General features: G+C 39.3%; 2 protein-coding genes and 1 long non-coding RNA gene across 5 annotated transcripts in view; 2 read left to right on the forward strand and 1 right to left on the reverse strand.

The window, feature by feature from the left end:
- LRP12 (LDL receptor related protein 12) overlaps positions 1–3,870 on the forward strand; it is a 51,742-nt gene extending 47,872 nt beyond the window's left edge. For both annotated transcript variants that reach the window (XM_083827433.1, XM_083827434.1), the window contains one exon: positions 655–3,870. In XM_083827433.1, coding sequence (XP_083683559.1) covers positions 655–1,518 — 864 coding nt within the window. In that variant the 3' untranslated portion in view covers positions 1,519–3,870. The remainder of the gene's footprint in view (positions 1–654) is intronic.
- On the reverse strand, positions 3,402–10,538 carry LOC310895788. The gene is made up of 2 exons (XR_014580954.1): positions 7,751–10,538; positions 3,402–5,202 (listed from the first exon to the last, which is right to left on the reverse strand). It is a non-coding gene; the product is annotated as an uncharacterized lncRNA (long non-coding RNA).
- A 410-nt stretch (positions 10,539–10,948) lies between these two features.
- Positions 10,949–17,546, forward strand: part of DPYS (dihydropyrimidinase) — a 33,535-nt gene continuing 26,937 nt past the window's right edge. For both annotated transcript variants that reach the window (XM_083827435.1, XM_083827436.1), the window contains exons 1-2: positions 10,949–11,337; positions 15,139–15,297. In XM_083827435.1, the coding sequence (XP_083683561.1) occupies positions 11,083–11,337; positions 15,139–15,297 (414 nt within the window). In that variant the 5' untranslated portion in view covers positions 10,949–11,082. The remainder of the gene's footprint in view (positions 11,338–15,138; positions 15,298–17,546) is intronic.

The following is a 17,546-nucleotide window of genomic DNA, read 5'->3' on the forward strand; positions in this document are numbered from 1 at the left end:
CTCTGCTGGAGAGGATATTTAATTTAATCTCTACTCTAAGCAGTCCCATGATAGTTGGCAACAAATGGCCACATCTGTTATATCTTGAGGAGTTTCTGGGGGATTTCTTCTTTAAATCCCAAACTTTTTGAGGCATGTTAATATGTACCGTTCTCTGAAGTCCACAGAGACTACTTCACCTTCTTGATAAGACTGTATGTAAAAGATCTTGCATACCTGCTGTACCATACTTTCTGCACTGGATTTGTGGCTCTACTGTTCTGTAATCAGTGTTCCGTATCCAGGTTATAGTGCATCTTTTTTCACTTTGCCTTTCTTTAGAGGTCATTGATTTGGACAAAAATGTAACTTATACTTCATTACTTTTTTATTCCCCTTTTTCTTCTATACATATTTCCTCTTAATTTCCCTGGTCATAATGTTTTCTTCTCAAGAGAATCCAGGCTTCTCTCAAACCTGCTTTGTTTCAAATAACCTATTGCTACATATACCAGATCTTTAATATTAAAGACTGATTATTTTTTTTAATAGTTAAGAGACTACATTTAACCTTTGTGATTATATGCCATTGGGCACAATAGTTGTCATTCTTCTTTTGTGTGAACAGTGCAAGCATATTGTCAACACTTCATTGTTGTTTGTCTTCTCATTTAGGCTTCGGTTCTGGAAAACCTGAGACTGGCAGTGCGATCTCAACTTGGATTTACCTCCATCAGACTTCCTATTGCTGGCAGATCAAGTAACATTTGGAATCGAATTTTTAATTTTGCAAGGTCACGTCATTCTGGATCACTGGCACTGGTCTCAGCAGATGGAGATGATGTTGCCAGTCAAAGTACTAGTAGAGAAGCTGAAAGAAATAATACTCACAGAAGCCTGTTTTCAGTTGAATCTGATGATACAGATACAGAAAATGAAAGAAGAGACACAGCAGGAGCAGTCGGTGGTGTTGCTGCCACCTTGCCTCAGAAAGTCCCGCCTGCAACAGCAATAGAAGCAACAGTAGGAGCATGTGGGAGCTCCTCTGCTCAGAGCGGCAGTAGTGGTAACACGGATAGTGGAAGAGAAGCGGCAAGCGTAGAGCCCCCAAGCACAAGTCCTGCACGTCACCAGCTCACTAGCGCGCTAAGTCGTATGACTCAAGGCTTACGCTGGGTGCGCTTTACGTTAGGGAGATCGAGCTCAGTGAATCAGAACCAAAGTCCTTTGAGACAGCTTGATAATGGGGTAAGTGGAAGAGAAGAGGATGATGATGTTGAAATGTTAATTCCAGTCTCTGATGTAGCATCAGACTTTGACATGAATGACTGTTCAAGACCTCTACTTGATCTCAGCTCAGATCAAGGACCAGGGCTTAGACAGCCTTACAGTGCAACACATCACGGTGTAAGGTCATGCAGTCGAGATGGTCCCTGTGAGAGCTGTGGCATCGTACACACTGCCCAGATACCTGACACTTGCTTAGAAGCAACAGTGAAAAATGAAACTAGTGACGATGAGGCATTATTACTCTGCTAGGTACGGATTGTTTAGGAAAGATTGTGTACAAGTTGGAGCAATATCTGTCATTGTTTTGTACTTCACAGTTAAAACTAGTTTTTAGTTTAAAAAAATCCAGGACAACGTTATGTTAAAACTATTTTAGCAACTGTGTGGTTGATTAAACATTTCTTATACTGGATGACTTTATGGAACTATTAGAGTGAACGTTTAATGGCTCTGAATACACAGTATGTGTATCCAGTATAATCTGATTACTCTTTAAACTGAAGTTATCCCAGTTAGTTTCAAATTTAGTTTATCCTGGTACTGTAGTTCAAAACAGAAACATGGCCGCTCGAGACTTATTTGGCTGCCTGTTTAACCCCGTATTAACAGGTGAATTTGTACAGAATTATTTTCCTTTAGGAATTGACTCTGTTGTATTATTGCCAACATACTTGTAACTTAATATACTAAATGCTGGTAAGGATTGTTAATGTAAAATATGTACTTTTCTTTGAGTTTATATATTTTGTCTAAATATTCTTGAATTTCATTATAATGTGAACTTATTTAAAGGGAGGAGAAACTTTGTCCAGGAACATTTTTTTCAGAAGTACAAAATGCAATGATTTGTGAAATTTAGATACAATAGATAAACTGATGGCAAAAGCTTTTATAGCACTGACTTCCCTAAACTGCAATCTAATATGGTACAGCCAATTAGTATGTAAAATCCCCAGTTGTTAGTCTTCCCAATTCGAAGTAAAAAAGGGCCGAAGATATTACAATATGCGTTAGTTCCTTAAATATCCGATATGTACAAATACACTACAGAGTAAGTTCCAACTGGTAATAGATCTTTCCCTAATACTGTAGGGTATAAAGCTTGTTTGGACTCAAGGGATTTGCACTAAAATCATATTAAGGTCTCTAAATGAGCTTAGTGCACAAGCACTATCACTTTAAGTACTATTATTGTCTAATATTGCAATGGCTATATATTTCCCATGGCTCTTTTCTTGGGGTGTTGCATTTTTGTTGCAATCGAATTTGCTTTACTAATTCCCTATTTATTCATTGTATTTAAAAACTGGTTTACTTGGTTGCAGACTGGTTGTTTTTCTAAAAAAGAATCCCTTTCAGTGTATTTTTTTATGATACTACACGTTGGAACAAAACAGATCAATGGAAAAAGCTCATAACTTCCAATTTTGTGATAAGCAGGTTAATACGTGGCTACTGGCTTGACAACAAGAATCTACACCTTTTAAAAACAAAAATGTCAACTACTGTTTTATTTATTCTTTGCCAGTCTGTTTTTAGTAGGCTTAAAGATCCAGTATGAAATGTATTTGTGTGTGATTGTATGCTATTTATTAAATTTTAAATACTTTGTTGAATGTCATTTTAAAGCATGTTTAAAGTCTTGTGCATTTCTGTCGTGTTATGCTGTCAGGCAGAACTGACTAAAATGTTTTAATACGTATCAAAATTAAATTGAATTTTTGTTATGTTTTTGAGGTACTTTTAAAGATAAATCCAAGGTCTGTCTGGCTTTTTATTTTACTTTTTAAAAATCCTCATCTCTGAAGTACAAATCACATGCAGAAAAAAAAACAAATAACCGAATGGATTCCAAAGTGTATATATCTTCTCCCTCTTCTCTTCATTCACAGACACTGGGATGAGAAAAATAAGTAATTTTACCATCTGGTTGATTTAATTCACAAGAGTTAGTAGGTAAAATCTGAGTTCAGGACACAGTTATGTAGATTTGTGCTTTTGAGGAGCTTATGTGCAATACAGTTGTAAAAGATTTTATTATAATAACCCATGCGGTTTCAAGTTTCAGAACAGATCACATCACGCTGGTACCAGTTCAGGTACAGATTGGCCCATAATTCCACATACCCAAGTAAAAGTCATCAATGGCCATTTTTATTCACATTGAATAATATCTAAATCTGTGGGTAATCTTTAGTCTGATTTCAGTGGCATTGCTTACGGAGCAGGCAATTTTGCAGTATGAACATGGTAACACACCCTGAAATACATGTGAACAGTATGTCCTGGTATAAAATACTGGGTTTTTAAACCTTCGTAACGAATTATCATTAGGAAGTGGTTACGGAAATGTTTGTCACTGAGGCAGATGCATTTTGAAGAAGAAGTCTTCACAGAATACCTTACATACATATGTAAAGTGATCTAAAGTGGTTCCATTAGATACCCCAAATAGCATGTACCTATGGACTCCATATTGCAGATGTAAAAAGAATACAATGTTTGATTTGTTTTAAAGGATAAATGCTACACATTAAACTGAGAAGTTGGATTTGATTGAGAATTTCGAAAATTGTAAATAAAATCCATATTTGTATGAGGCTTATTTGTCGCAGTGATTTTTTTCGTAGTGATTTTAAAGGGAGTGATCAAATCGCCTCTGATTAATACAGTACTGATTGGTTTTACCTTTTTTTTTTTTAACTGAGAGTTCTTGAAGTCCTGTTACTTCCTTTCATTTTATTTTGGAGCTGCTTAACTAACATTTTGTTTAAATGATTCTTGCTTTGGCTCTGCATCAGTGCTAGTAACATTTTGAAGAAAAGTTGATGATTCACTGGAATTATTTTCTGTAATAAATCACTTTCATCTGAAAGCTTTAAAGAATGTAGGTTATTGTGAGGTAATTTTTTCTCCTCATGTAAAGCTTTCTAGACATTGAAGGAGTTTGTCATTGTTCGTTTTCACTTATCACACTTTTTTTGGTCATCTGATTTGCACTGAAGTATTAAGGGGGCTGACTGAGCCTCTGATGCTACAAGAGCTTGTTTTGTTTCCAAAATCCAGTCCATTTTCAGTACAGTTCAGCAAGTATTGCTGATAAATCTTCTTTCAAAATGATTCCCAGGAGATAACATTGGGATTAGTTATATTATCCGTTGTTCTGATTCCTGTCCAAATGCTGAAGCAAGAACTTGGGGCAGAGTTTGGTTTCAGCCTAGGTAAATCCCAGTTCAGATTTGGAACACAGACTTTTTCAGTGAGTCTTCACGTCACATTCTTGCTGTAGGTCAAAGTTAATAACAGGTTTTCCTGTTAAGATGAGTTTTTGCTTCATTTGTGAAATGTGGATGTTTACTGCCCTGTTTGATTCCCCTGGTACTTTTCAACTGCTGCAGTCATCTTCTGGAAGTACTGCACATTTTCCATAAAACTTGTTTTAAGTCAACAGTTTTTCTGCACCTATGATGAGTGAGGTTGGGGGGAGTGGCTGTAATTTGTTTTGTTTTGGCTGTCTTTCTCTCTTCCTCTCATGTAAGTTTGTGAAACTAAGTAGTTGGTAACTAAATTCCACCAGGATATCACCTACAATTTAATTACTCAAAGTGGGGTATGTTCTGAAAGCATGAGAATTAAGTCTGTCCCCTTGCTAAGTCACGAAAAGTTTGAGTAGGTAAGCAGGTCAATTCTTAAAACTGTTCATTTCTTTTTTTCCCTTTTCCTGTTTTGATATTTGTATGACTACTGTTGTTACCTATCCCTTATCCAAGTAAACTGAGTTCTAACATTTTAAATATAAGGCTTGTCTGCATATTGGAACTTCATACAGAGACATTTTATAGCACAACATTCTTTTCTTGTCAATATATTCATCCAGTTTAGGCTTCCATTCACATCCAGTACCACACTGTTGTGTATGTGATGAATAGTAGCCTGGGGAAGAGAAAGTAGTATTCACTAAATTGAAGTTGTATATAACAAGGCAGGTACACAAGACTTCCTCCACAACTGATAGGGTTAATGACACAAGCAGTATCATAGAAGCAATTTAAGTTAGTGATTCCTGATCTCACTTCAAGAAAGGGCATTTGGGGAAAACCAACATTTACAGAACATAGCTAAACTTTGTGAATATCCTGGCACAGATTATTCAGTTTCTAATATCTTCCCCTGTGAAATCTTGCAGAAGAACTTAGCTCTCAGCATTAGGTCCTCCTTGTGACCACATTGCATGAAATTGTTGAAGTCAACAGAAAAAATACAATCTGAAAGAACTTTTCTTCACTTGCCTTGTTTGAAAGATTATTCTACATTATAGTTATCTTATATGCTGCTTCTATAAGTAAAGGGTAATGGAGTGGAAGATGGGAGGCAAAAAATAAATGTAAAGAGGTAAGTCACTGTACTTTGATTTTGAATGACCAGAAGGTCTAAAGGAATAATTATAATCTGTAACATTATGCAATGTGTTTGTATTTGGAGATGAGCAATGGTAGAAGAGACACAGACCAGCCCAAAATAAAGCAGAATAAGTGTTCTCGTTCAGAGGGGCCCTCCTAGCAAATAATGTTTTCTTATGCAAAATGTAAAGGATAAGTGAAGAAGCTAGTTTAAAAGAGTAAGAAAAAGATCCACAAAATAAGGATATGTTTGTAGATGTTACCCAGCAGGGTCTGGTGTCTTGAGTTCAGAGGAGCAATTTCAGATTTTGTCACAGCATTGTTGACTTGTGATGTTACAGAGGTATGGCAGAACAATTAACAGAATTCATGCTTTTGTGACAAAATAATCGTGTTTCTGAAAGTCTGTCAACATAAATGCAGAAATAATTTTTTGGTGTTTCTTAAGGTGTAGAAGATTCAGCTGGTAAAGTTTGCTGAAAGTGGTATCCTTTCTGTTAATTTTCTTGCACTGAAAATCTGGTTCATGATCCAGTCTGCTCTCAATGGAGGGAAGTTGCCAAAAATGGAAAATACAGTTAACAATACATCTTCATTAGCTGTGCTTCTCCAGTGCTCAACATCAACCTCTAGTTCCCTTAACAAAGTATCTTCACTGTTTGTCCCAAATTCTATTTGTATCTCATGTATTTTGAGATACATCTCTGCTTCATCTTTTATTTGAAGCTCAATGCCAGTAAAAACTTTTGGGTTAAGAAAGAGATAAAGAGTGCATGAAGATAAGAGCGCTTTTCAGACATAGGGTATCATAGGAAGGATGTGAAAACAGAAACAGAGAGAGGATAAAAGTAAGACGGGATAATTACACCAGAAGATAGAAATGAATAAGTAATGCTGGGAGGTAGAAATTAAAGTCTCCATGGGAAGAAGGGTGAGTGTATGTCTCAGAAGATTTAGACTAGATTGTGTCTTTATTAAAATGACTTGTAGGTGACGTCCTGTAAGTCTTCTGGAAGATCCCAACCTCAGTTTTCTGTTTCTTGCAAACCTATTCTTTAATTTGCTGAATTATTTGGTAAATAAACGACAAGGACTGGATTTTCTTCAAGGTTCTTTATCTTAAATCAATTAAATTATTAGGTTACTTAGAAGTCTCTTTGATCATACTTCTACGATAGCCACTCTAATCAAGACATCCCCCTGTAGAGATTTACAGGATTATTTGCTTTGCTGCAGACCACAAAAACATTAGCCTAAGATGCAAGTTCAAGGTTGCAATGGATGGCTTTCTGCTATGTCTCTCAAATGACTGAACTACTATGTGCTATTTTAGGGTGAGTAAACATTACTCAACAGGAAACTCCTCTGCGTAGTGCAGAGTTAGGCACCGACTACAAAACAGAGATTTGTATTGAACTGTGCAAAGTGAAGGGCAGAAAGAGTAAAATGTTTTGTGGGTGAGTGAAGGTTGCAATGCCAATCAGGGGCCAAAGTCCCTGTTGCAGCAGCAAGTACTCAATGATAAATATGAATACACGGCTAGTTGTCTTCTCACAGTATTACAGGAATTATTTCTATCCCACAAGTGATATTTCATGCCTTTCTGTCCAGGGACAGATGAGCTCTGAAATATCAAATATTTACCAAATTTACATAAATGCAGACGAAGCGAGATTATCTTGTTTGTCCAAATGGACAAAATAAAAGGACTGCTTAGACAGAATGTCATTATCTATTTAATGTGTTCAAAACCACCTATGGGATAGATTCAGTTTTCTTATGCACAACAGTATAAGGTCTTGACTCTCAATTTCCTTGCCAGTTTGTGGGATCAGCAGCTCTGAGCTGATCTTGGGAGTTACAGGTAGGAAGGTTTATACGCTTAAGAGCAGGATCCACAAAACCAAAATTAGCCAGGAGGAAAACTCAGGAGAGGAAGTGGAGCTCAAGCCCAGTGCCTTTCAGAACCTCTAGAGATGAGTAGGATTTTGAGCCGTGCTATTCTTCATGCCTTTAGGTGTCCCCAGCTCTTTCCTGCACAACACACACAAAAAAGGGAGTCGAATATCCTGAAAGCTTACCACAACGTGCTGTGGTGTGGTGGGCCTGTCTTCAAATTTCCCTCTGCTCTGTCTGAAAGAAGGATTCAAGCAGGAACAGCTCACCACTACCCCACAAGCAGACTTGGGGGGTGATGGACCGGATCTGTCATGTAGAAATTCATTTTGTAGAAATAACTAAATATCCATTGGCCAGGGAGAAATACTAAGAAAACTGACCATTTTCAATTGATTGTTTGGGCACTGAGTGGGGACATTCTGCATGAAGTCTATGCCAATAAATGCTTAACTTGTTGACACTGTTCAACTCAAAATCATTAACTATTCAGTGGGGCAGGCATGTGAGCTTGACTGCTGCACCCCATGGGCACCCAAGGAATGAGCCTCTGTCTTTGCAACCCTCTGTCCTCGGTTAACAAATGTCACTGCATTTACATCAAGTGAAACTTTTGTATCTGAGAGGCATCCATCTCAGATCCCCGGCAGCCCAATTATTCAGGTGCCTATCTGCACAGTGGGAGAAATGGGTTTGCTGTCTCAGCAGTAGCAGAGATTCAAATTATACCCATTATCGCACTTCAGTGCCCACCTGGACATATTTTCTTTCCTTACTCTCTAGTAGTCACAGCTCCTGCCTTAGAGGACCATAACTTGACTTCTTCCTGGGCCTTTCTTCCCTTGTTCTTCGTCTGACTAATCATATAGCAGAAATTCAAATGTTCCTGGCTCATTGATATCATTATGATTATTGAGCCAGTGTTGCTGTCTGAATTCTCATCACTGCCATTTTACCAGCTTTAAATACAGATGACGTGGTTGGTGCAGGTTACCCTTTCCTGCCCATCCAGTGCTCTGTGGGTAGCCCCAGGAGTCTTGGGGAATTTCACTTTCTGTTGTTCTTATTCTCTGCTCTTCTTTTCCGAATGAGTTTTAGCCTTTACTATTGCTGTGTGATGCAGTGAACCCCCATGGGTCTCCGTCCTGAAAGCACAAAGGTAAGGCACAAGAGGAGACATTTTGGGACAAACAGATACAAAAGCAAACTTCTGGTACTGCTCTCCTACCCACTTGGGAGAAGGAAGTGGGTCCATCATCCATGCTGATGGGAAGGTGAGCACTTTCACAAAATCACAGAATCGTCTAGGTTGGAAGAGACCTCCAAGATCACAGAGTCCAACCTCTGACCTAACACTAACAAGTCCTTCACTAAACCATATCACTAAGCTCAACATCTAAACATCTTTTAAAGTCCTCCAGGGATGGTGACTCAACCACTTCTCTGTGCAGCCCATTCCAATGCCTAACAACCCTTTCGGTAAAGAAGTTTTTCCTAATATCCAACCTAAACCTCCCCTGGTGCAACTTTAGCCCATTCCCCCTCGTCCTGTCACCAGGCACGTGGGAGAATAGACCAACCCCCACCTCACTACAGCCTCCTTTAATGTACCTGTAGAGAGCGATAAGGTCGCCCCTGAGCCTCCTCTTCTCCAGGCTGAACAATCCCAGCTCCCTCAGCTGCTTTATAGTGTGCCACATCGAGTTTCATTTGTCTAAACGTCTTTTTGGTAGCATATATGTGCATGGCCCTCATAGACAATATTCTGTCTTTTGAAGGCATCGTCGTTGGCCTGAAGGAGGTTGAGGGGATGAAGATGCTCGTGTTCAGCAGGCTCAGGGACATAGTGAAGCAGTGTCACTGCTAAGTAAGCCACCCTGTGTTACTGGAGAAGTGGGAAGGCCCATACAGCAAGTGTCGCTGGGGTGGTGCAGGACAGGCGATGCTAGAGACGGGCTCCTGCCCTCTTCCAAAGGGAGGCTGTCCCCAGGACTGCGCCTCTCCCATGGTGTACATTCATATTTATCCTGTGCTGAGGGCAGAAGGAAGGATGCAAGCTGAAAATGAGGGGCAGAGAAAGCTAAGCTGCGGGGAGGGCACTGCATCCAGAGTGGTACGGAGGAGGCAGTGTTGTGTCCATGGGGAAAAGGAAATTAAAAACAATATAAACGTGAGATGCAAACCGATTGTAAGGCAGTAAGAGTATTTCTAAATAGGTACAGTGTGGTTCTTCCCTTTTCTTTGTCCAAGTTTTCAGATCATTTTCTCCCCACTTTACTTTTACTTTCCCGCCTCTGCCTCTGGGCCGAGGCGTAAGCTGCCCTTCCAGCTGGGCTCATGACAGCCCTTTTCCCAAAAGCCCTCTGCCAAAGCCTCTCTTTCCCTCCTCCCATGGCCCTCCCGGCCCAAGGGGCCACCACCACCCCCGTGCCCCGGCCGAGGTCCAGTTACGGGGCCCAGCAGGATGGGGCCATGGGCCATGGCCGGGCGGGGCCTGCCGGCGGTTGTGTGGGCAACAATGCAGGGAGGGTGGGGGGAGAGCACGGAGCAGCTGCCCTGAGCACAGCCGGTGGAGACAGCGGGGGCAACGGGGGAAGCAGGGACGATGGCGCAAGGCAACAGCTACCGGAAGATCGTTTTCATGTGGTCCTTTGACAGTGGCCATGTGCCCCCGGCGATTGAGGACAAGGTGAGGAGAGGCCTCAGTGGTGCCCAGAACCCCCCCAGGGGCTGCCACCTTCCCCCTGCCAATGGCCATTGTGTTTCTTTGAGTACTGGCATTTGGGAGGGGGAGCTGTGCTTGGGTCCCCAGGGTTGCGGGCCTGTTCCCTAAAGTATCTTCTAAAACGTGACTTGGGAACGGCTGCTGTTGGCCTGTGCCCTCTGGAGGGGACTCAGGTGGCCCCCAGCACGTAGGGCTGTGGTGACTAAAGTGAAGCTTGGTCCCTGCTGCCCTGGGCTCTCAAGGCCCCTCTACTTGGTCCCACAGACTCCTCAGCCACCTCCATGGAGAGCTCAAGTCACCCTTAGGCTCCCCAGCCAGAGAGCTCAGGCCACCCTTGGGTGCTCAAACACCACTGCATAGAGCTATGGTCACCTTTGGGCAGCACAAGTCCGTGAACAGCCAGATTTCCCAAATGGCCCATCATGTTTCAAACATGTGCACAGGGCAGGGCTGCAAGCAAGTGCCATGAGAATCCAGCTGGACTCTCCTGAAAGCCCGCCTCCCCCTTTCCCAGGTAAAGAGAACTACAGCAGAAGTGGCCAGAAGCAGGCTGTCTGCTTCAGCTCACTGCACGCCCTTGATCACTGGTGCCTCCCCAAAGGCAGTAGGTAGGTGGAGCTGCCAAAGGCCAAGGGGGCAATTCCTCTGATTTCTGTTTAAATAACCCTGTGTGTTGTGTGCTTAGGGCCACTTTCAGATAGCACACGGCTCTGCGAGAAGGGTGGGCAGTGAGGTCCTCTCCAGCAAGAGCAATTTTCTGAGCTGAGTCTTATCATCGCCTTCTAGGCTCCCATGCCAAAGCACAGACTTCTCATCAAAGGGGGAAAAGTTGTGAATGATGACCAATCTGTGGAGGCTGATGTGTATGTGGAGGATGGAATTGTGCAGCAAGTGGGACCAAACCTAAACCTCGAGCCCCCCACTGGACTCACCGTGCTGGATGCGACTGACAAGCTGGTGATCCCTGGAGGCATCGATACTCATACGCACATGCAGTTCCCTTTTATGGGTAGCAAGTCAAAAGATGACTTCTATACAGGCACAAAGGTGGGTGTGTGCAACTATGTCAGTGCACATATGCATGTCTATGTGTGCATCTGGGCTTCCTTGGAGGAGTGTCTGCTGGCTATGTATATTAGCGCTAACAGAGAGAATAGAGTATCCATCAAGCACAGGCAATTGTTGCTGTCCCTTGGTTGCGCTGTTGTAATAAGCAGTCAGGGTACCCAGAGGTCCACCTTCCACTAGCATGTTATTTGGGTTCCTTCAGAGACCTTGCTATCTGCAGGTAGCAAGTGTAAAGAACAGTCATTTAACTTGGCTGTCACCATGCCAAATGCAACTTGCCTTCATATGAGCTTCATACTTTTCTGATCAAAGGTTAACCTAAAGCAACAGTTTAACTCCCCCGGTGTGTTGGGAGCACTTCTGTGGTAATCTGATCTTTCTCTGTTAGCTTGAGGGAATGTAAGTTTTTCATCTCTCATTCACTTCTCTACTTAGTGTTTCAGTGAACACTGAGTTCAAATATGCTTTCTAAAAGTAACTCATTTCTCCCAGTTAAGTTCTTTGGAGTTCTTTTTTTCAAATTTTTAGCTGATCTCATTATATTAGCTGCATTAGCAGTATATTACCTAATAGTATTAACAGTGCATCATCTCTATACAGTAAAGATACTCATACAGAGCTCCCTGAAATTTGTAAGCTATTTTTGTGAAGTGCTTTGCTGTACAGGCTGAAATCCTTTGCCCACAGAAGGGATCACATTGCCCTGTGAAATGGCTTGTCTGTTAGCCAGCATCCTCAGAGAGCCAGTTATAACCTTCCCCTCTCATGGCAGAACTGAGGTTTGCTAAGAATGAGAAAAAAATTGTCCCTTCTAACTAAATAGTTTTCACTGATTTTTTTTTTCTGTTGTGCAAAATACTTATTTGCCTACTTGAAATAAGTTAAATTGTTCTAGTTGAAATAAGTTAAATTCAACTCATTTTATTAAATGTTGTGATGTGGAAACCACAAAAGTCTCACAAGCCTTTCAACTTCGCAGTCCTGCTTAGACTGACCCTATTCTTCAACAGGAAATTTTATTTCTTTCCTGCCCCACCATGTTATGAGGGTTTGAGATGGATTGTCTAAGTGGATTATTTGTATATTTTCATACTCTAACAAAGATTTTGATTTTTTTGTGTGTGTCACCCAGAGTACTGGAGGGAGAACTACAAATGACCTGTATGTTGTCCTTAAGTTGCTGTCATGTTTCTTTCAATAATAGTATTTACTCCAACTCAAGATAGATTTGCTGATGTTACTGCTGTTATTTGGAACAGAAATATTTTACACTGCATAGCTTTAAGGACTAGAATTATTCTTCTGAATGCACAGGGAAGTTATGGTAGCTCATTAAAATAGGGTGTAATTATTCAGCAAAACTTTGACAAAAATTATTTTGTCCATCACAGTAGATCTTTTCTACCATAGGTAAATGGCTTCTCTGCCAAACATATCATGTCTCTCCAAGTCAGACATAAAATGGGATAGAAAAAGGAAAAATACACTACTGAATCTCCACCTCCAGAACCGATAGCTGGAAAAGGATTTTAAAATTGATCATTGCAGGTTTTTTCCCACACTCAGTATCTTCCTTAGCTATCTGGTAGAAATGAGGGAACCTGTTATTATATGGGCCTCACAACACGTTTTAGTTATTGAAATGGCTTCCACAAGCAGTTTTTGGTCTTCACACTGCTTTTTGTGATAAATGGATAGAAAGAAACCCCAAGTCCACAATGTCTGTTCTGCTTGTCTACAGACATCACAACTTAGGTTTCCTGGCTGAATACAGTGCAGAATTAGATTTTTGGAATACTTACTTTACATGATTTACAGTACAGAAATATATACCTTTTTTTTTTCCTTATTTTTTTCATTTTGTGGAACAAGCCTTTCTTTCTTCTTCTCTTTGAAGACCATTCTTTAAAGTGCCTCCATTGACATTAAAGAGAATCAAAGATTCAGACTAACTCAAATTTAGGTGCCTATGCTATGAAATCCCAAATTAGGAGAGATGAATTCCTTGCTAACTTGCAAAAAGAAAGTAATAATTTGAATTAGCATGTAGGGTTTTTTGAATAATTATTTGCATTGAAGGCATTTGGCACAGAAGCTCTAAAACACAGACTGCATACACAAAACAGTATGTCCTTAGTCACTTGGGTGACTAATGGAAGATTCTAGATCCAATCTAGTGATCAGATGTCACAAAGTTAGATATTGGATTAGATTCTTGACCCAGGTCAAAGTGTGGAAAGTGTTCCGAGTTGTTTACCCAAGGTTGTTATCTAACAAATATCTTGGCAGGAGACTCATAGAGACAAAGTGGTGTTCCAACTATCACAGAAATGATCGCAGTGATAAGCTAAGATTTATCCATTCAGTTGAATAAATAAAGGCACAGAATACTTCTATTCACAAATGTTATAGGAAAAAAGAGACTTTGGTAGGAATTGTTGAACCTGTGACTTTTTTTTTCCTTCAATCTTACAAATTCGCTTTAAGTTTAAATCTTGTTTAACAATTAAGAAGCCAAGCTGTTTTATTAAAAATAAAAAAAAAGAATGACAGTTTGAAGATCTTTTCTTGGAGGCAGTGTATTGTTGAATTCATCACAGAATCACAAATGTTTACGTCATTCTCCAAACTTCTTTTTTTTTTTTTTTTCCGAATATACTGACATATTTGCAATTTTGCTTCTGATTGCTAAGTCAAGACAATTATTTGAAATGTACAGAACACAATCATTTGTTACCAAAAAAAAAAAAGTCTTCACTTGCATGAGGGCAAGCCAAATATTTTTTTCATAATTGAAAGAAATATTAGGACTTTATAAAGAAGGATTTATGAGCTTTAACGAGACAGAGTCAAACAAATATCTTTTAGAGAAAGAAGGAAGAAACTGGTTGATTTAGAAACAGAATAAAGTAGCATGAATTTAAACTTTGTGTATTTTGATCTGAATAGATTATACCTGTTTTGCAAAAGGATGTTGTTCAGAGCAATAAGAAAATTTCTCTGACTAATTTTTAAGAGAGCAACAATTGCAATGAAGAAATTGCCTTGCTGTATTCATTTCCTCTAGTCCAGGATCTAGTTTCTGACAGTGACTATCAAAGTTCCTTCAAAGGAATAAAAAGTTGTATTCAATTGTCTGTAAAGGACAGTGAAAGTTCCTCATTAAAAAGCAATTTTAATCCTCATAACTAATATGAAATAAGATTTTATGTACTTGCAGATATCTATTTGGAGGCTGTAAATATCTTGGCCTTTTTGGAAATTTGCTGTGCGGTTTTCCAAAATAGTACCCTGTCAGTAACAAAAATAATTTCAAAACACTTTTTAAATCCTTCTGGTGTTAGACAGGAGTTTGGGGATTCTCATACTGGATTTTTAAACTTCTTTTTTTTCCTTTGTGTATCTGTCCCTTAATGCTTTTCTGTTACACAGGCTTGTTTTTTTCAACTAAGTAGTCTCTGAGTAAGCATATCTCAGGTTGTTTGTTGTCTTTTGGTGCTCTTTCTCTGTGATCCCATCTGCTTAAGAATACTTACTGATGCATGCTGCTGACTCATTTGAAATCTTCGATAGGATTATAAGTGCAAAAGCTTCCTTCTCAAAGGAACCAAAATTAATGTCAACAAACATTTTGCAAGTTCAGACTTCACTCAAGAAAACTGCATTGACTTTTGGCTTTTCGGTGTATCAGTATGTAACTGTTAGACAGGGAATCAGAGAGGGTGGGAGGAACTATGCATTTTTCTTGCTGATTGCTAAATATTAACTTTTTTCTTTCAGGCTGCTGTAGCAGGAGGCACCACTATGATCATCGACTTTGCCATTCCTCAGAAAGGCTCCTCTCTTATTGAAGCTTTTGGTTTGTGGAAAAGCTGGGCAGACCCAAAAGTCTGCTGTGATTATGCATTGCATGTGGCAGTTACATGGTGGAGCAACAAGGTAGACACAAACACTGATCTTCAGTTCCCTGAATTCATACCATGTCTGCCTTGAATAAGTCCTCAGGTGGTAAATGTAGTTGCCTACAGTGTTATAGTTAGTGCATTTTTCTATGTGCAAACTACATTTGGAATAGTCCACACTTTATAAAAAGTATGTGTATTTGAAAAGTCTGCAGATAACCTACATCCTTGGATAATATTGCATGAGGTTAAAGGAAAAGGAAGCAGGTTGTGCAAAGTCAAGACCAACCAGACCAAAAAGGCCAAGAGTTTGTTTGTTTGTTTTTGTTTTTTACCTGAATATTCAATAATCTACATTCATGTTAAGTCTCAGGATTGGGGTAGGGATGATGTATTAATAAGGGTATATATGAAAAATATGGCAATTAATTTTATTTGCAAAGGAAGAATTTTATTCCTCAGTGACTGCAGTAATAATTTCTTAAAGTAAAACAGAATCAGAGGCAAGAATTTCTTAAATGTGAGATTATCCAGAAAATCTTTTCAGAACTTAAGTATGGGAGAATCATCCTCGTTGTGTGAATGTTTGCTGATTGCCTGAAAGCTTTACTGAGGAAATTAACTTTTCATGTACTTGACTGATGTTATACAAGACCACTTAGAGAACTTGCATCGGTCATAAATATACTTAGTAAATTCCATTTTTAAGTATGAAGTATGAGTACTTCCTCTATTTTTTTATTTTTAAAATATGTAAACCAAAGCCTTCACTCTGCAAACGCTCCATCTTTGGTATTCTGTGCACTAAACAGACTGACTCCAAGTTCTAGCTTAAAGCAAAGACATGCAATAAATTCTCCAATGAAATTTGAGGAATAAGCTTTTGAAATAGCCTTAGTAGAGAAAAGTGGAATTACACTGAAAATGCTAGTCAAACGAGGGAAGTGTAAATCAGCGAAATGCTCTGTTTTGTGTTAAGAAGTTTAACTTCTGCTTTTAAAGGCCAAGACTGAAAAAATAAAAAGTTCTGATGTTTTGTAGCCATAAAAGACCTGGATAAAGTAGCTGAGGAGTTTGGTATATCATACCCTTCTCATTTGCTATCAAATCCTCAGGATTTGAAGTCTTGGTTATAATCATACATTCTTTAGAATGCCTTCCTTTAGTATTCGTAATTTGTGATTAAGAAAATAAGTGAAAAAGAAGTGCTTTTTGCTTCCACCTTTATGCCAGAGTAGGGTCTTATGTCCAGTATTTATTTTTTTGATAATTTCCACTAAAGCTAATGCTCCCACCCCTCTCCCAGGTGAATCCCCAATTTTTTCTTTTTTTTTTTTCTTTTTTTATTCATGTCTCACCTTTCTTGGGCAGATCCAAACATATTATTAGAGAAAAGATGAAATACAACGTTTTACTTTTTCAAAAGAAACACATGGAAACTGTAAGAGCATCATAGATGCACACCAGGTACTGTCACCATCATTTTGATGGGAAGGAAGAGCCAAAGTTAGTTAATAGATAGTTCTACCTAACTAACTGCCCAAGAAACCTTTGGGCTAAAATCTACATTGTTCATTCTTCCTTGGGATATACAATTGTGTTTCACAAACTCAAGCAGAAACAGGGAATCTTATCAAGAAGTGCACATAGGAAAGAAAGCAGGCTTGCATATAGAGTTTTGGAGCTGTTTAATTTAGGGACAAAATATTTCAAAAGGCTGTGTGTGTGTCATTTAGCATTAGAACACAGCTCTAGAAGATAAGAACTTTTCTGTCACTGTCATTTGTCAGGAGACTGTTAGGATTCAATTTTGAAAATCAAATTTTTACATATCTTTATGCTCTGTGTTATAGGTTGGATAATAGTTGTTGATATTGGACAGAGTGTTTTCAATATCAGGAGGTTTTCACTGGAATAAAATTATACTTCACTGTCTTTTTAAAAAAGCATTCCTTTCCAATCACTTTGTACCTCCAACATCTGCACTATAGTTGGGCTGGTTTGTATACTTTGAGAAGCAATTTGATGCAAGAGGAATAGTATAAATCAGCCTTTAAATGTGCGACTTGGACTGTTAGGACTGAATATATGTTTGATGGGTGTGTAAAGGAGAGGTGCCTGGAGACTAGAGGATAGCCAATGTCATCTTCAAGAAGGGCAAGAAGGAGGATCCAGGAAACTACAGGCCAGTCATTCTCACCTCTGTCCCTGGAAAGGTGATGGAACAGCTTGTTCTGGATGCCATCTCCAAGCAATTGGAAGAGAAGAAGGTTATGAGGAGTAGTC

The sequence above is a fragment of the Anser anser genome (genome assembly GCF_964211835.1).
Source record: "Anser anser genome assembly, chromosome: 2".
Lineage (NCBI taxonomy): Eukaryota > Metazoa > Chordata > Aves > Anseriformes > Anatidae > Anser > Anser anser.